Source organism: Chiloscyllium plagiosum, unplaced genomic scaffold (assembly GCF_037043375.1).
Source record: "Chiloscyllium plagiosum isolate Xiang-an unplaced genomic scaffold, Cpla_swu_hap1 HiC_scaffold_3, whole genome shotgun sequence".
Taxonomy (NCBI): domain Eukaryota; kingdom Metazoa; phylum Chordata; class Chondrichthyes; order Orectolobiformes; family Hemiscylliidae; genus Chiloscyllium; species Chiloscyllium plagiosum.
The window spans coordinates 25567182-25587642 of record NW_028270141.1 but is presented as its reverse complement, the minus strand read 5'-3'; the positions used below and the strand labels follow the sequence as shown (position 1 = coordinate 25587642).

The 20461-nt window shown below is 40.4% G+C and overlaps 1 protein-coding gene across 2 annotated transcripts in view; it reads right to left on the bottom strand.

Annotated features, from left to right (window-relative positions):
* The window catches only part of pxdn (peroxidasin), a 245960-nt gene that overhangs the window by 68702 nt on the left and 156797 nt on the right, over positions 1-20461 (bottom strand). For both annotated transcript variants that reach the window (XM_043678736.2, XM_043678744.2), the window contains 5 exons: positions 16418-16489; positions 13162-13233; positions 10562-10731; positions 8534-8651; positions 3233-3402 (listed from right to left, as the gene is read on the bottom strand). In XM_043678736.2, coding sequence (XP_043534671.2) covers positions 3233-3402; positions 8534-8651; positions 10562-10731; positions 13162-13233; positions 16418-16489 — 602 coding nt within the window. The remainder of the gene's footprint in view (positions 1-3232; positions 3403-8533; positions 8652-10561; positions 10732-13161; positions 13234-16417; positions 16490-20461) is intronic.

Here is a 20461-nt window from a genome sequence, read left to right as displayed (position 1 = left end):
ACACTTCAAAGTTTTGTAATCACATATTACTCCTTACAGATACATTTCAGACGGCACCAATACTAATACTGTGGACCAGACCAAACTCCCTCAAAATATATTGAGAAGATATCTTTAAAATAACAAAAAGTTAAGGTCTAGGCTATGTGCTAAGCATTGCATTCTGGATGCAATTCAATTGGTCAAACTACTGGACTTAAAACAGACACACTCTTTTTGATCTACAGTTAGAAAACAGACAAAATAAAAAAAGTATTAGCTTAACTATAACGCTATCAAAATGTTTAACAAAATTATATATATAAACTACTAATAATTAACTGTTCCAATATATTAACATCCCACAAACACACACTTGGCAAAGGCAAATTCAATAAAATAGATTGCCTCACATGCAATTCTAGCAGTAGGAAGAGAACCCCAGCTTCTAGCTGTAACAGGGAGAGAGGAATAAGAGCTTCCATATCCAGCTTCAAGACCCCATCAACTGCTGAAAGCTAAAATTAAAAGTCTCGGCTCTGTGGGAGCTTGACTCCACCCATTCAGGATGCTTTTATTGTTACAATTTTAAAAACAAACCCAAGGCGTCATAAGCTGTTTACTTCATTGGTTTTGAGCAGACCACTAATCACCTGTGTCTTAACCTTTCTTCATAAAAGAAAATAAGACAAAATACATCTCTGAAAGCCATAGTATGGTCATGCCTCACTCATTAAAAAAAAAGAAAGAACCATCAAAATACAAAAATGGTTCTAGTTTTAAAAAGCTTCAGCCTAATGTAATGAGTACACTACAATACATATACATTACATGGACTCTAAGCATGCAAACATTCGCTACCACATTCCATTTCAGTCCATTTTTCTCCTGCCACTGACCGCCTCCTCATCAAAGTCGTGACAATGCATCAGCAATTACGTTGCCTCATCCTGCCACATGTATAATTGTTAATTTGAATGGGTGCAATAATAAGCTCCATCTACACAGTCTGGAATTTTTATTCTTAATTTTTTTCCAAAACTTTTAAAGGGTTACAATCAGTATATTCAATTGTCTCAAGCATATTACTGGCAATACAAATGTTAAAATGTCAATAGACAATAGGTGCAGGAGTAGGCCATTCTGCCTTTCGAGCCTGCACCACCATTCAATATGATCATGGCTGATCATCCTTAATCAGTATCCTGTTCCTGCCTTATCTCCATAACCCTTGATTCCACTATCCTTGAGAGCTCTATCCAACTCTTTCTTAAATGAATCCAGAGACTGGGCCTCCACTGCCGTCTGGGGAAGAGCATTCCACACAGCCACCACTCTCTGAGTGAAGAAGTTTCTCCTCATCTCTGTCCTAAATGGTCTACCCCGTATTTTTAAGCTGTGTCCTCTGGTTCGGCACTCACCCATCAGCGGAAACATGTTTCCTGCCTCCAGAGTGTCCAATCGTTTAATAATCTTAAATGTCTTAATCAGATCCCCTCTCAGTCAACCAAGGTTAAGGTTTCCTTCTCAACCATAAAATATGTCTCTTGATGATTAGTCAAAAAATACACACTAGGTCTTTCTAACTTCTCGTCATCTTCTTGCAAGAGAATCGCAGACATCCACATCACTCATATTGATAGCTACCTTGAATGACTTTGAATAATTGGATGTGGCTAACACTGGGGTAGTGGTGAATACAACTTTCAGGCTGTCAAGTGCCTTCTGACAGTCCACCGTCCACTGAAATTTTCTGCACTTCTTTAACAAGTCAGTCAGGGGAGCAAACACACTGCTAAAATTCAGTATGAACTTCCAATAAAGATCAGTCAGTTCTTCTCTCTTTGTAGATGGTATGGGAAACACCACAATAACTTTTGCTTTCTCATCTCGTGGGGCCATTTGTCCACGTCTAATGAAATGGCCCAGAAATGTGACTTGGGCTTTTGCAAACTCACTCATAGCCTGGTTTTCTACCAAGCCCACCGCCCGAAGTCCTTTGAGCAATTCCTCTAGATGCTCCAAATGTTCTTTCCATTTGTGAGTAAAAATCACCAGATCATGAAAATACACCATACAATTGGGTAATCCTGAAATGACCTTACTGGTTAATCTTTGAAATGTAGCTTTGTGCATTTTTCATACCAAGTGGCAGTCTATTCAGAATCAGAGAAGCCAAAATTTCCTTTGCTCTTTCGGATAAAGGAACCTGCAAGTGTCTTCTGAGTAAGTCTAATTTTGAAATATAAGTTGCTTGTCCCACCTTCTCACTACAGCCTTCTAAATGTTGAGTGGGTATGAATCAGATTTTATAACTTCATTGACCCAACACATAATCATTGGGTATTACGTGGTTTTACCACATTACTATAAGTAAGCTCCATTCAACTCAACTTTGATTGTATTATCTTTCAGCATGCGTTCAACCCCTTTTGAACCTGAGCCACTTTAGAGGGTTAGGTCTATATGCTAATTGCTTAAATAGAACAGTATTAACTATACATACATCACGCATAATCAGATTAGTACTTCCCAGCTTATTCTCACATATCTCCAATGGAAATGTCATAACTCTTTTAGGTTATTTCGATTCTCCTCTGGAAGGTAACGCAATAATTAATTCACATTTTTTAATATTTGAGGAATGTCCAATTCAGTCTCATCTGAACTTGGATCTTCACTCTGTGCTATAACCAATAAACCATTCCTGAAGAAGGGCTTATGCCCGAAACGTCGATTCTCCTGTTCCTTGGATGCTGCCGGACCTGCTGCGCTTTTCCAGCAACACATTTTCAGCTCTGATCTCCAGCATCTGCAGTCCTCACTTTCTCCTATAACCAATAAAACCTTCTCCTTTTGCTTTCCTTCCCTATCAAAATAACTTTTGAGCATATTAACATGACACACTCTGTGAGATTCCTTTCCAGCTGGCATTCTTATAAAATAATTCACCTCACTCAATCTCCTTTCAGTTTGATAAGGCCCACTAAATCTTGTTCTGAAAAGTTCACCTCCCACTGGAAGTAAAACTAACACTATATCTCCACTAGCATGTTGCAAATTTTTGATTTCTTGTCTGAGAGTAAAGAGACAGTATTGCATGAAAACAATCTTATCTCTGTAGTAATGTACTTATATCTATTATTTCTGTAAGGAGCACCAATGTAGGTTTTCATTCACCTTCTGTCACCTCCACTCAGCGCCACCCACCCATATGTTCACACGTAACTATCTTAAAGCAGAAAGAGCTTACCTGGTATCTCAAAGTACCGAAGAATAACTTCAGGAGTTTTCACTTCTCCTGCTACATTTTTGGCCATGCATTGATAGACTCCTTGGTCATCCTCCTGAGTATTCTTGATCATTAAAGTACCATCATCCAGTAGGTTTAAGCGTGGGTTGTATTTCATATCTAAAGCATTACTACAAAGAAACGAAAGCATCCATCACCAAACAACTATAAATCTAAAAGTAATTAGAATTCTTTAAATCCCACTAATTTATTTATCTTTGGGGTTAATAAAAATTAAGATGTGTTGATGTTATCATAGAATCCCTACATCTAACCTACACATCCCTGAACACTATGGGCAATTTAGCATGGCCAATTCACTTAACCTGTACATCTTTGGACTGTAGTACGAAAATGGAGCACCCGGAGGAAACTCAAGCAGACATCGGGAGAATGTCTGTCTGTGTGGAGTTTGCACAGTCACCCGAGACTGGAATCAAAACCAGGTCCTTGCCAGTTGTAGCTACATCTACACTAAGTGCACTGGCTGATAACAATTCGATGTTAATTGAGCTACCTACAATAAATAAATTCAGCAATAATATTTCAACATCGCCTATCAAAGGGAAACAATTTACTCAAATATTTTCCATACCTTTGAATTAGTGACATTTCTCTGGAGATAAATTGGAAGGAATTAAAAGCACTGCTTGGTAGGCATTTTGATCCATATTCAAAAATTTAGGATTAATACAATCACAGATTCCCTACAGTGTGGAAACAGGCCCTACGGCCCAAAACATCCCCATCAACCCTCCAAAGAGTAAGCCACCCAAACCCTATATTTACCCCGAACCTACACATCCCTGAACACTATGGGCAATTAATTTAGCATTGGCCAATTCACCTGACCTGCACATCTTTGGATTGTGGGAGGAAACCCATGCAGCCACAGGGAGAATGTGCAAATGCCACACAGACAGTTGCCTGAGGCAGGAATCAAACCCAGGTCCATGGCACTGTGAGGCAGCAGTGCTAACCACTGAGCCACTGTGCCACCTTAATTGTTGGCGTATTTTGAAATTACCTCAAACATGTGATAAATATTACAGAATTAATGAATGAAGTGGATAAGGCAGAATTAAAATAAATGCAAGGTGATTAAAAAGCTGGATAATGGTCACATACACAAAATTATACCATATTTCATTTGTTTGTGTTTTTCTATTCATGCAAAAAAACGTCCATGTGCAAAGTGAGGAAATCAGCTTCTCGGTTTCCATTTGCCACAGAACAAAACACACAGGATTTCTGCACCTTTGGTAAAACAAAATCCATGACTTTTCCAAATCAAAATGAAATATTTCAAGAGCATTATTTTCTTTGGAATATACTGTGAAATAGTAGTTTCACACAAGCACTTGAATCTTGCACTGACATCTAATAATCTCAACTAGTCTGAAGATTATCTTGTTTGGTATAATTTTTGTATTCCATGGAAAGTATTTATGGAATCATCAGTCTGTTATCTAGATGTGATTCGGAACAATGCAAAGGAAAACAAATACGTAGAGAGTCAAGAGGTGGATGTTGGAAGAAATGGTTTTCCGTGATTCACAGGTGCCAATTTATACCTTTTCTATTGGTTGAGAAAGTTGGGCAAAGTGCTAAGAAAGCTTGCACTTTGAAAATTGCTGAGGGATCTCTAACAAACATCTAAAAAAGCAGAGGGTAGGGTCTCGGTGATCAACTGATAGTTAAGAGGCAGCAATCTTTGCGATGTTGAAGTTCTCAGCGCTACACGGAACTGTTGGGTGAGCTCTGTGTTGAAATCTATTTCAGAATTGAACTCAATGACTACACTCTCTGACATAAAAGTGCTCTCAACTGGGCAAAGTTGACACAGATTTAATTTCCTGCACTTGAACTGGGGATGAAACAGCATTTCCGTTAAAATAAAATGCATTGCAAAGACTTATTAATCTTGTATCGGTAATGGCAATGAATGGATTAATGCAGAAGAACCAATCTAATGATCTTGCAAAGTCTTAGGAAAGTAAAGGCGAATCAGGTCTGGATCTCAATGAAGACAGACTTACCATCTCAGTCATAAAGTTTGAGGAACAATGTCTTCTTGTATCTAATTGCTAACATGCAAAGAAAGTGCATATTGTTTGAGAAAAGAGTCTCTTTTTGTGAAATTACCTAGTTTTCTGCCACCACTTTAGATCAGGTAGGTCCTGTAGATTTAAAAAAAAAATATTCCTTTGTTGGATATGGGCATCACTGGCCAGGCCAGTATATAGTGTGCATCCCTAGTTGCCCTTGAGGTGTGGTGAGCTGCCTTCTTGAACCGCTGCAGCCCACCTGCCATTGGTTGACCCAGCGACAGTGAAGGAAGAGTGATATATTTCCAAGTCGGGATGGTGAGTGGCTTGGAGGGAAACTTGAAGGTGGTGGTGTTCCCATATACCTACTTTCTTTGTTCTTCTAGATGGAAGTGGTTTTGGTTTGGAAGGTGCTGTCTGAGGATCTTTGGTGAATTTCTCAGTGCATCTTGTAGATACTGCACACTGCTGCTACTGAGTGTCAGTGGTGGATACTGGTGGGAGTAGTGCCAATCAAGTGAGCTGCTTTGTCCTGGATGGTGTCAAGCTTTTGAGTGTTGTTGGAGCTGCACTCATCCAAGCAAGTGCTGAGTATTTTATCACACATCTAACTTGTGCTTTGTAGATGGTGGACGGGCTTTGGGAGCCAGGTGGTGAGTTATTCGATGCAGTATTCCTAGCTTCCAACCTGCTCTTGCAACCAGAGTTTATGCAGTGAGTCCAGTTGAGTTTCTGATCAAAGCACAGTTGACATCAGATACAATACACAACAGTACAGATTGAATTTTGATTTAGTTGTACAGAATGAATGTAAATCTAGAAGAAATTTCAGTTACAGATTTATGAGCCTGAAGAGAAACTTGCGCAAATAGCCTGCAGCTGTTTGTGGTATGTCATGGCGAGAGATCAGAAAGGGCCACAGAGAACCCTGGCAGGAGAAGATCAACTCCCTCACAGGAGTTCCACAGAAACCATTCAGTTTATATGCGATTAAATCACTGAAGACACATGTGACAAACCAACACAAACAGAAAGTCACACAGTAGTTATTATGCGTCAACATCAACGTTATGGAAAAAAAAGCCTTGTATGCATAAGCAGTGCCTAGCTATTAAAAAAGATTGCAGCATTATAAGATAATAGGTTAATTCCAAAAAGTTGTACAGAGGTAGGACATAAAGTAACAGGAGGTCAAATAGCTACCCTCACAAAGTGATCATAACATGACCAAGTTCAATGCAGCAAATCGCAAAACATGAATCGGCTGCTAGAGTTTAAGATTTAGCTTAGGTCGACTTTAATAGAATCAGACAGAGACTGTCCACAGTAAACCGGAAAATCTATTCATGGGTAAAACAACTGAGGAACAGTGGGGGATGTTTAAAGCAATATTTAACACAATACAAAACCAGTTTGTACCCCTAAGAAGGGAGAACTCCAATTCACAGATAAAATCAGCCACAGGCCGTTAAAAAAATAAGAGACAGCATAAAATTAAAAGATAGGATTTACAAAAATGCAAGAAACAGCACAGATCCTGAATGGGAAAGATACAATGATCAGCAAAAGGTCAAAATTCAGCTCATAAGAGCTACTAAAATGGATTATGAAGGGAAACTTGTCAAGGACATCAAAATCAATTTAAAAATTTTATAGTTACATAAATGGGAAGAGGATGGTCAGAAGCATCTGACTGAAGGTGAGGGCATTGTCAATGACTGTGGGGAAATGGCAGATGTGTTGAATAATTACTTTGTCTCAGTAAGCACAATGGAAAAGGAGGATAGCTTGCTGAAAATTCCGAGGAAATTAAAAGTGGATTGGGAACGGGGACTGAATATAATTAATGGAAGTAAACATCAGTAATGAGGAAATAAATGGAATTACAGAGTGACAAATCCCTGTTGCCAAATAGCTTTTCTTCAATGGTCTTAAATGAGTCTGAGGAGCACATTGCAGATGTCCGAAATATAATCTTTCAGAATTCCCTAGATTTAGGAGCCATTCCTCTGGATTGGAAAAATTGTGCGTCATTCCACTTTTTAAGAAGGGAAAAAGAGGAAAACCAGGGAAGTACAGACCAGTTAGCCTGGGGAATTTGTAGCCTAGGGTCTATAATCAAGGTAGAAGCCCATGGAATTAAGGGCAAATTACTGCCATGAGTGAGACATTGGTTCAGTGACAGGCAACAGGAAGTATGAATAATAAGTAGGTACTCAAACTGGCAGGATGTGACCAGTGATGTCCCACATGGATCTTTGTTGGGGGTTCAATTATTAACATTATTTATTAAAGATTTGGAAAATGGCATAGAAAGTCATACATCGAAGTGTGTTGATGCCAGAAATATGGGCAACATTGTAGTCAGTGTAGATGATGGCATAAAATTACAAAGGACTATCGATAGATTAAGTGAATGGGCAAAACTGTGGTAAATGGAATTCAAGCAAGTGCGTGCTTATCCATTTTGGACTGAGAAAGGAGCAATCAAGGTACTTTGTTTTTTTGCTGAAGACTGCCTCATTCATTCTGATTATGTCATAAGGACTTGGTTGGGAAAAGGTAGGACAGCTCAGGATATTATGGAAGACAGACCGTATAGGTCTCCTCATTGTCTAGATAACAATGTCTGTCTTATTCATGCAATGTGGACTTGATTGTTATCATGTAATAAATTACATTTTGCTTAGAACAAGAGCCTCTTCCCATTAGTCTAGTCTACCTCAGGGGCTTCCTCTACCACTTTAAACAAATTAGGTCTTGTGGACTCAGAACAGGGGATACTGACAGCTATCCGTCCAACCACACCTTGGCAGTGGTTGACATCACATGCTCAATCAACTATTAACTACCTCGATATTTTCTAAGTAAATAACCTATTTTCACCTGATACCATTTCGGCGATGAGGATTACATGGTTATCACACTTATCAAAAATGGACAGTCTTTCCAAGTAATTGTCCCTATTGTAAGTGGCAGCTATTTTCACTAAAATATCAGTCGTATCTCACAAAAGTACATTGATGCGTACTGCTCTGCCAGGCTTCATAAAATAATGGGGCAAGCATTTACACAGCTGTGCCAAGTCAATCTCTGAAAATTGGGATGCAAGCACGGTGTATGTGAGTGGGCTTATGACTGAGCTGTTTGAAAACCATTAAAAATAAACCTAAACCTTTACATTTCATTCAATAAGAGTTGTACATCTACTTACTTGTTCCGCAGCCATATTATTTCAGGTTTTGGATTACCCTCAGCCCTGCAGGTAAAGTACACAGTGTTCCCAGATGTTACATCTGCATCCTGTGGCTGGGTCGTTATTCGTGGCTTCTCTACACAAATTGAACATTTATTTTAAAATTGTTGCCAAAATCAACAGGCCTAAAATCACATTATACGCATTCCTACATAATCCAACATCGGTGACTGTCTGATCAGAATTCATCATCTACATTACACAAATGGATGAAAAAAATTGGTTATTAAAAGCCAACAGCAAACATAAAGCAAAACTTATAAATTTCAAGCCACAGTGTATCCGTGGGCCAGGATAAAATCGCAGCTCTGTTAAAATATTCAAGCGTCACAGCTTCATCAGTTAACAATGCTACAATAACCAACCTTTCCCAGATTTACTTTTTAAAAAAAGACAAGGCAAGGATTTCCCTGGGGTGGGGAGGTCCAGAACTAGAAGGCATAAAATAGAATAGAATCCTAAAGTGTGAAAACAGGCCATTCGGCTCAACAAGTCCACACCGACCGTCTGAAGAGTAACCCACCCAGACCCATTTACCACTCGCTAATGCACCTAACCCATATATCCCTGAACATTATGGGGCAATTTAGCATGGCCAATTTACCTAACCAACACACCATGGGGATCATGGGACGAAACTGGAGCACCCAGAGGAAACCCACGCAGATATGGGAAGAATGTGCTAACTCCACACTGGCAGACATCCAAGGCTGGAATCAAAGCTGGGTCCCTGGCGCTGTGAGAAAGCAGTTCTAACCACTGAGCCACCGTCCCGCCGCATAGGTTCAGAGTGAAAGGGGAGAGATATAACAGGGACCTAAGGGGCAACCTTTTCATGCAGAGGGTGGTGCGTGTATGAAATGAGCTGCTAGAGGAAATGGTAGAGGCTGGTACAATTCTAGCATCTAAAAGGCATCTGGATGGGTATATGAATAAGAAGGGTTTGGGGGGATATGGGCCAAGTGCTGGCAAATAGGACTAGATTTATATCGGATATCTGGTTGGCATGGACAAGTTGGACTGAAGAGAATGTTTCCGTGCTTTATGTCTCAATGACTCTGAAGCAGCCTAAGATTTGGAGAAACGATTGACTATGAGCAAGACATTTTATGATGAGGAACACATTGAAAATGGTCAACCAAGCTCTGTCATTAGCACAGCAAATAAAATATTGGGAAATGGTGCAACCTATAGCAGAATAAATGGTTTAAGTCAAAGAATGGTGGAATGTAATCAATGCTTATGATTCTCAGCACCAGTGATCGGGCATCTTGTCTGCATTATTGTAGGACATGCCAGTGGTCAATACTTTAGAGAGGGGGATAGGAGGCAGAATCCAGAAGGAATCTAACAACAATGCCTTGCATGTAGAAAGGTCCTTTGACACAGAAGAAAACATCCCCAGGTACTTCTCTTGCACACCTCATGGTACAGAGAAGCAGCCAGGAAGATGATGAGCTGCTTAGTTGTAACAAATTCATAAAATAAGATACTTAAGGAGCCACTAGCTCAAACTGAGACATATAATTCATTCCCAAACTTCCCTCATTTTTCACCCTAGTCTTTTGTCTCCTTCTCTTAACGCACTTACTAAAGACTCAGGTCCTTGAAAATGTCACATTGCAAACCTAAACGTGTCTCTTATTTTTTTCAATAACTGTCTCAAAACCATTCTTTTTCACCAAACCTTTAATCACTGCTCCTCACCTTGCCCTTCCTGATTCAATATCAATTTTCCTTATGCCTGTCTTTGAAGTGTCTTTGAGTGTTCCTGAAGCAAAGACGGCACATCAATGTGAGTTGAACAAGTGTCTCTCAAACTGCTTTAAAGCTAACAAAGTCAGAGTTACTATGTGGTGACTATAAACTATCAGACCATCAGCTTATACAAAACAAAACATAGGATTCAAAATGGAAAGTTGATCATAAACTGGTGATCAATAATTTAAAAACTATAGAGCAAAGCTTGACCAAGGTGAAACTCACCACAGTTAAATTCCTCAGGAGTAACTGTGGCAACGGACCTTCCCTGCAGCCTTTTGGGATACTCACAGGTCGCTGCTGCTTGCGTGTTACCAGATTCTGCATACTGCTGCAGCATCTCCGCCAACCACATTAGATCGCAGTTACAATTCAGGCTATTGGAATCCAATCTCCTATTAAAAAGAAGTATCTTCAAGTGAAGACAAACTGTTATTTTAAACCCATTGCTTTGTATGAAAAACTTAAAAGACTAGTTTATAAAGGCATGAGTCAATGAAAATTATTGTTCCTAAGCTGAACAAAGACATACACATGATGTGATAAAAGACAATTTTACTTCATTACTAGATGTTTTTATACCTTCAACATGAAAGGAATATTGTAACAAACAATTTGGAATGTACTTTTTAGAAAAACATTCATGTCTAAGTTAAATCAGAATCAACATAAATCCTGAAATTGCTAGAGAGATTCAGCAGGTCTGGGTAGCATCTGTGGACAGAAAGCAGAGTCCAGTTTCGTTCACTTGCCTTCATTGCTCAGACCTTTGAATACACGAGTTTGGACATTATGTTGAGTTTGTACAGGATGTTGATGAGGCCTCTTTTAGAGTACTGTGTGCAGTTCTGGTCTCCGTTATAGGAAGGTTATTATTAAGCCGGAGAGGATTCAGAAGAGATTTGCCAGAATGTTGCTGGGAATGGATGATTTGAGTTTTAAAGGAGAGGCTTGACAGGCTGAGATTTTTTTTAACTGGAGCATAGGAGTTTGAGAGGTGATTTTATAAAGGTTTATAAAATAATGAAGGGTATAGATAAGGTGAATGTCAGGTGTCTTTTCCCTAGGGTGGGGGATTTCAAGACTAGGGGACATATCATAGAATCACTCCACTGTAGAAGCAGGGCAAGTGATTAGAGTCCACACCAATCCTCCGAAGAGCATCCCATCCCCCGACACACCTTCCCTCTAATCCTGTATCCCCGTAATCCAGTTAGCCCACACATCCCTGGACGCCATAGGCAAATCAGAATGCCCAAACCACCTAACTGGTACATCTTTGGGCTGTGGGAGGAAACCAGAGTATCTGGATGAAACCCACGGAGAATGTGCAAAACTACACAGACAGCTGCTCGGGGGTGGAATCAAACCCAGGTCCCTGGTGCTGTGAAGCCACATTTTTTCTCCTCTCACCTTAGAAGTTTTTAAGGTGAGAGGAGAAAGATTTAAAGAAAGACATGGGGGAGTTTTTTTGTTACACGGAGAATGGTTTGTGTGTGGAATGACCTTCCAGAGGAAGTGGTAGATGCGGGTAGTTACAACGTTTAAAAGATAAATACATGAATAGGAAGTGTTTAAAGGGATACGGGCCAAGTGCGGGCAGATGGAACTAGTTTAGTTGGGATGATGAGTGGCATGGACTGGTTGGACCAAAGGATCTGTTTTGGTGCTGTATGACTCGATGATCCTTCTTCAGAACTGGAACTGTTTTCCAGTATCTCAATCCTTTGAGTTTTTATCTTTAATATAAACCCCAGTATTTGGGAAAACTCCACTAATATGACTCAACAAGGTATGTGCAAACCAACTGCTTTATTTACAATTACCGGGCAAATACACTGGGGCAGCTTTTCCCGATTGTGGCTGCCAGGATGCAACAACTACAGGAAACTATGATGGAAGTGGCACAGTGGCACAGTGGTTAGCACTGCTGCCTCACAGCGCCAGAGACCCAGGTTCAGTTCCCGCCTCAGGTGTGGAGTTTGCACATTCTCCCCGTGTCTGCGTGGGTTTCCTCCGGGTGCTTCTGTTTCCTCCCACAATGCAAAAATGTGCAGGTCAGGTGAATTGGCCATGCTAAATTACCCATAGTGTTAGGTGAAGGGGTAAATGTAGGGGAATGGGTCTGAGTGGGTGGCGGGTCGGTGTGGACTTGTTGGGCTGAAGGGTCTGTTTCCACACTGTAAGTAATCTAAAAGTCCCCAGATCGTAGAGATACCCATCTGATATTTCACTCACTCCAATGTAATCCACAAAACAACTGTGGGACCACTGTTATAAATGTGCACTGTCAAAGATTAGGATTTCCACAATGTCCTGAATCTCAAAAAGTTCAACATAACTAAAAGCAGGCACAGGAAAATCTGCCTTGGTACCTTTTGATTTGATACAATGCACATGTGATTGATGTGAACAGCTTCAATGGTCCAGTTCCATCTTCAATATTAAAGTAACTGGACTGGAAAAAATTGTGGCTGTAAGAGCTGTTCCTTTTTCAAGGCATTTTAGGTGTTGGAGGTGATTTCCGCAAATTCTAGGAGCAGGAATTCCTGTTTTATATGCTGTTGCATTGTTATATGAATGGGAAGGATAGGGACAAGTGCTGGAAAATGGGATGAGATTAGGTTAGGATATCTGGTTGGACATAAGGGTCTGTTTCCATGTTGTACATCTCTATGACGCTATAACTGGACTGGCACTGTACACCTTTATGCAAGCAATGAGCACTGATTAATTATAAAGCTTGCTTGCACCATATTGCTCCATTAATTATAATCTCTCCCTTTCCCACATCCCCATAAACAAAATTAGTTTCTATTACTTACAGTCTTTTCATGGACTGTAACTGACTGAACGTTCTTGGTAAAATCTGCGATAATCTATTGTTGTGCAAAAAACTGTAAAAGAAAAGAAAATATCAAAATATTATTTGTCTGTCAACCTAATGCACAAAAGGTATTTGCCTATTTTATAGAGAAGAAGTAATTGTTCAGCAGCTATGAATTGAACAATATGCATTTAGTAAAAAAAATGTCTTGGTTCCTTTTTAAAATTCAAATAAATAAAGAGAAACAACAAGTTGTACACAAATACCTTCTTCATGGGTCAAAACTAAACCAGAATTTTGGTAAATAAGCAAATTTGGTTGTACAAATAAATTACCTAATATTAAAAAAGCCTGAAAAATCTTCACATGATTTGCTGCATCCTCAGCACTTCCTTTAGTTCATAACACAGGGTATACAACAGTTAATGGACAGTTCTAAATTTTAACCAATTGTCAATTTAATATTGGCTTTCATATCGATAGACAATTGTGTGCAATCAGTATATGATTTTTTGATCAGCCAGATATGAGACATCTGCCTGAATAGATCATTGAAACATTGAAAATATAAGATGAACATGAATGTTAATTGGCCCATGATGTTTGCACCAGTTGTGGGAACTGCTCAATATTTTCCAACACAAATCACAAAGAGGTTCATGTAAACATTGTTCAATTGAACAGTCATGTTTTTTTTTTGTTGGCGTAGTCCTCAGTTCTCAGCCAAAAGTCTAAATTTAGGGTTCACCAAATGTGCAAAAGATATTAGATTCCCTACAGTATGGAAACAGGCCCTTCAGCCCACAAGTCCACACTGACCCTCTGAACAGTAACCCACCTAGACCCAGTCCCTTACCCCAGTACCTAACACCATGGGCAATTTAGCATGGCCAGTTCACCTGACTTGCACATCTTTTGGAATGTGGGAAGAAACTGGAGCACTCAGAGGAAACCCACACAGACATGGGGAGAATGTGCAAACTCCATACAGACAGTCGCCAGAGGCTAGAATTGAACCCAGGTCAGTGCTGCTGTGAGGCAGTAGTACTAACCCATGAGCCACCTTGCTGCCCCCACAGTGGCATTGCTGGAGTTTAGTTTCTCATTGTCCATTGGCTTCCAGACCGATTAGGGCATCACGTTTCCAGCAACAAATGGGAAAAATTAAAGTGGTCAATTACAGGACTACTTCTCTAAGTTCCTTTAGTGAAGCAGGCAGCAAACTAGTAATCAAGCAGCAAGCTAGTTCCATCTTTGAGGAGCTCAGTAGTAAAGAGATAAGGAGCAAATTACTGTAGGCATTGGAATCTATACTGAAAACAAAAATTGTTGGCTATCATAGTGGGTCAGGTAGCATCCATGGACAGACAGCAAGCTAACGTTTCAAGTCTAGATGAGTCTTCATCAGATCTTCTGATGAAGAGTCAGCCAGATTCAAAACATTAGTTTGCTCTCTTTCCACGGGTGCAGCCTGACCTGCTGTGATTTCCAGCATTTTGGTTTTCACGAAAGAGATAGACATGTATCTCCACTCCCCCTGACAGAACATAGGTTGATCATTTTATGTATGCTAAAAAGGCCATTCAAGCATACAAAATTAAGAGAAATAGATTAGGCATGCTCCCTGTTGAATAAGATCATGGTTGATCTGTTTGTTTTTGAAATTCTACATTTCTAACTTCCCCCAATAATCCTTGATTCTCCTGACTAGTAATGATTTATCTACCACTGCCTTAAAAGTACATAATGACCCTGCTTCCAAGACCTTCTGAGGGATTATGATGAAAAGCAAAATTTGCCAAAAATGCATCAGTGTAATTTCACCATCCTCTGACAAAGCTAATGAGAAGCTAACCTAGCAAATTTATAGCTTGGCTTTAGACTCATACATGGGCAAATTGAAGATCCAGTAAAGTGCACAGTGGCTTAATGGTTGACACTGCTGCCTCACAACATCAGGGACCTGGGTTCGATTCCACCCTTGGGTGACTGTCTGTGTGGAGTATGCACATTCTCTCAGTGTGTGCGTGGGTTTTCTCCCGGTGCTCCGGTTTCCTCCCAATGTCCAAAAATGTTGCAGGTTAGGTGGATTGGCCAAGGTAAGTTGCCCATAATGTCCAGGGATGTGGAGGCTGGGTGCCTAAGCCATGGGAAATGCAAGGTTACGGGTATAGGGTGGGTCTGGATGAGATGCTATTCGAGGGTCAGCGTGGACTCGATGGGCCAAATAGCCTGCTTCCACACTGTAGGGATCCAACGATTCTACTGTAATATTATTTGAATACCCCTTACAGATTGCAAAGTTAGTCTGTACTAAGAGATCACAGCCATTGTAAACAAGAAATATCTGCATGCTTGTCCAGTGTGGCACCAAAAGAATGGTGCCAGGCTGGAGTTAAATCTAACCTGAAACTAAAAAAAAGCGTTCCAAACGAGATAAATGTCACTGCTATTTTTTTTAAACATAAGATGAGTCACACTGTAGATTGCAGGCAGTATGAAAAACTACCAAGCACAGTTGAGGTTGAGATAATATTATTCATTCCTCAGCCTCTAAAGTCAATCCGCAACTAGTAATCAGTGCTGGGACTGTTGAATTACATTCAACAACACAGCTGTTGGGCTATATCAAAGGTGTTCACTGGACTTTCACACAAACATGCGGAAAAACTCTCAATCCTTTGAAAGCAAAATGATTTTGTTCGTACAGTAATAAACATTGTATCGTAAAGTGCAGTAACAGAGCAGCTTTTACGCATTAAAGTTAGTTTCTGCCTGTCAAAAATACATTAAAAGATTAACGTTTAAGGGCTGAAACACAAAATATATGACGTGCCGACTTTTTAAAGAGGTGCTTGGGGCGTTAACAGTAGCACAACATATTTTCCCTTCGATTTCTGTTATTTCCATTTTTTTCATCAACACGAACGCTGTCTGGTACTGCTCCAGAGACCACAGTTCAACCGTACAGGCAGCTGGGTGTCTGAGACAGCTGTACAACCAGGTAAGCCCAAGACAGAATATTGGTAGCAAGTCCACATGAATTGGAGTTATTTGGGAGTGAATATTGTTGCAGCCGCTCCACGGACTCTTTCAAAATAAACCTCTTTCATCTTAACAGTAAACTAGCGAGTCTGTCATCTCCAATCCCCCTGAACTGGCCTCATTTTACGACCAGGTTTGGCTGACAATACCCTTGAAAGTTTTTCTCAAGTGGCAATATATTAAATGTATTAGGAAATAGTGGCACTTACAGCCTTTCAAGCTTTGGAAGGTCACTGAAGGATTCAGGTTCTAAAGATTCTATTTGATTGAAGTGGAGATACCTATTTAAAAATAAATAGAAAATCCAGGTAACATTGAGACTTTCAACCAATAATAAAAATAGGTATTCGAGCATAGTTTATTTTACCACGTGTGAACTATTAATAGCCAAATTACTTACATATTGTAATTTGGGTTTATTTTTTAACATCCAAGGGGTAAAAAGCTATACAATATCAGGAAAAAGTTTTGTTAAATTCAAGCAGAGCATTCTCTGTAAAATTGAATAAGCTTAAATTAACCACAAGGAACAGTCATGACAATCTCTTCCTTCAGCCCCATCATGTAAAGATTGCATTATTTCTCGACATTTAAATTAAAAAGCTTTAACAATGCTCTCATCTCTGTCACACTGTGCAAAAACAGTTATTTATTTTGTTTGTGCTTTCAATATAAAAACTTCAAACCATCACTTCTGAAACACAAACTGTTTCATTATAAACAAAAAAACTTACACTCAAAACAAAGTGCTTCACTTTGAAGATGGCTTCACATGAATGCTACAATAAACCCAATGTCTAATTAATTAGTAAACCTTTTAATGTCACTGGAGATATATATCAAAAGTAGAGATTGCATAATCAGCTGTGTCTAACAAGCAACAAGATGGCATTGTGCAGATCTCAGGGCATCATGCAAACCTTCATCCCCACCTCCACCCATGTATTGCACTCTTAGCTACCTTCTCCCCAGCCACAGCCTCTCCCATTTATCTCTCCACCCCATAGGCTCCCTCTCCATTCCTGATGAAGGGCTTTTGCCCAAAACATCGATCTTCCTGCTCCTCAGATGCTGCCTGACCTGCTGTGCTTTTCCAGCACCACTCTAATCTAAGCTTTACCTAACCAGTCAATCCTGTCCACTAACATTACATTGAGAGAGTTATCATAACTGAAATTTCTTGAGTGATGCATTTCAGGAAGCATCATTCCACACTGTCACAATTGCAGATCATCATTGAAGGAGATGCAGCATCACCCCTTAACACAGCTAGTTACCGAGTTACATGGGAGAAGGTTTTCATGTTTGATCTGACTTGAACTGAGACGGCAGGAGGAGCAGTACAGTTAGCATCCGAGTTGTATGAAATGAGCTGTGCCAGCCATTCTCTGTTGTGCTTATGATGCAAAATCCAGCAGTAAGTGGTATTCTCGGTCAGGGGAACATCATTAAGGCAGTATGAAAGAGATACAGAAATACTCCACTGATGCTACAGGGTCATGTTCCTCTGAAGTGGCAGAACAGACAAAACTTTACCCTGCAAATGTATTTCTTACATTGGACTGAGCAAATACTCAACATTTAATAAATCAAATTGTTTGAATAAGACACACTTCAGATCAGCCTAAACGATCCTTAGTTCACATGGTAAAACCAAACAAATTTCTCCAAGAATCTTGCTCAACAGTCAAGTAGTCCTAGGAAATGAACAGTTCCCTCCCCCTCTCCTTTTCCATATGCCTTTTCTGAAGATGGATTCTCTACAGAAGCTCAATGACCCCACTTATTCAAAGGGCAGTTAGCCATTTAAACTGTTAAAGAGTGTAGCAATATGATTATCAATTACAAAAAATAAACATTTTGGAACACAGACACAGATAATACAAGAGAGAGGCTGTGGACGATTTGTTGGAAAAGTCTTTATAACGCAAGACAGAAATGCTACGTAGAATTGCTTCGATTTTGGCTACTCCAGAGAAAATATGATTTATGCAATCACACAAAGCGAGCACAAATCCGAGAGCAGGTTTGCAGATTTGATCAGGTTAGGCAAGTAACACAACGGGTTGGATTGTTATTTTTTGAGACTGTGGTCGAGGAAGATTTCAAAACAGGAGGTGTTTCTGTTCAGGGGCGAAACAGGATTTCTCGTGCAATTGTGCTCTTCCAAATTCATTGTATATGCAATTTTCTCTCTGCAATTCAGCAGCATCACCCAATTTATGCTCATCACTCCAACTCAGCCCTGCAGATGTCAAAGACCAGCCAAAGACCCCAATGCTAAGTTCAGCGATGCCTCTTGAGAGGTTCTACTGAAGGCTATCCAGGAGAGAAGGTAAGTGAGGGTTGACAACAAGAGGCCATTCCAACTCATGAAGGTAGCCTGTACAGAGGCTTTGCACATCTGTGCCCAAGGTAGGCTTTCAAGAAGCTGGTTCAAATGCCACAAAAAGTTTGAATAATCTGTTGCACCTCTCTGTACTCAATGTTTCATGCTCCAATGACTGAGAGTCAGCACTATAAGCTGTCACTGCACAATTGAATCATAGAGTTATACGGCACGGAAACAGACCTTTGGGTCAAACTCGTCCATGCCGACCAGATATTCTAAATAAATCTAGTTCCATTTGCCAGCATTTGGCCCATATCCCTCTAAACCTTCCTATTCATGTACCCATGTGGATTCCTTTTAAATGTCATAATTGGACCAGCCTCCACAATTTCCTCTGGCAGCTCGTTCCACACACACACACACCCTCTGTGTGAAAAAGCTACCCTTCAGGTCCCTTTTAAAGCTTTCCCCTTCACTTTAAACCTACACCCTCTGTTTTTGGACTTCCTTACACTGGGAAAAAGACCTCGGCTATTCACCTGATCTATGTCCCTCATGATTTTATAAACCTCTAGAAGGTCATTCTTCAGCCTCCGACGCTCCAGGGAAAAAAAACCCAGTCTGTTAAGCCTCTCCCTGTAACTCAAACCCTCCAATCCTGGCAACATCCTTATAAATTGTTGCTGCACCCTCTAGAGTTTAACAATATCTTCCCTATAGAAGGGCAAGTGGAATTGCATGCAGTATTCTGAGAATGGTCTCACCAATGTCCAGTACAGCTGCAACATGACATCCCAACTCCTGTACCTAATACACTGACCAATGAAGACAAGCATGCCAAACATCTTCCTCACTCCCTGGTCCAACTGCAATTCCACAGAGTTGTGAGGAAGGGTCAGTGAACCCGAAACAATAACCCTGATTTCTCACCACAGAATCTATCAGACCTGCTGAGCTTTTCCAGCAGTCAGTATCTGCTGATTTGGGGAAGGGAAATTCACTCCCTCTCTCAAGTCACTGACACCAAAGGAACTTGATCCCTTCATGAGGGTGCCTTTACTGACCAGAAGGCAGTGCAACAGACAGGCCCCCAAGGATTGTGATCTCGGGACACTCCGGAAATGTCCTCCACACCACCTTCCTTCTGTCAAATGCCTCCATGAGGTCAGGCCAATGGGTTTACAGCTGTAGCTGTGCAGCATATCGCTGCAGGTCTAAGCTCCACTGAGAGGCCACTTACCAAAAACAACCGGAGGGAAAGCAGTAAAGCAGTCGGCAGGCTTCATCATGCTCGGCTCTGGTTGCCATGGTGGCATCACGGTGCAGTCATACAGAAGGCAAGACTAAAGTGTAGGTAACTCCCCCAGGGTGCACAGGTGGCTTTGGACTGCACTAGAAATAATTACACTACTTTGAACAATGGTGCTGTGGTCTCTTTCAATACGTTAAGGTTTATGACAATACATGTTTTCATTCTAAATCGCCTTAAAGGGCAACATTTACCCCAGAAGCTCATGTGTACTTTATGCAGCAATGCAGGAGCTTCTGAGGCTCTCACTCTCTGCTGTCATCTGGGGGAAACATGATTCTGGGAAGTGGTATTTTCAGCTAGATGTTTCTGCTCTGGGAATCACTCTTAGCTCAGTACCTCTATATTCCAGTGTTAGGCAAATGCTCTTTTCAAATAGTCACAGAGCTGTACAGCACGGAAAGAGACCCTTCGGTCCAACTCGGCCGTGCTGATCAGATATCCTAAATTAATCTGGTCCCATTTGCTTATTTGACCCATATCCGTCTAAACCCTTCCTATTCATGCATCCATGCAGATGGTTTTTAAATGTTGTAATTGTACTAGCGTCCACCAGTTCCTCTGGCAGCTCATTCCAATCATGCACTACCCTCTGCGTGAAAAAGATACCCC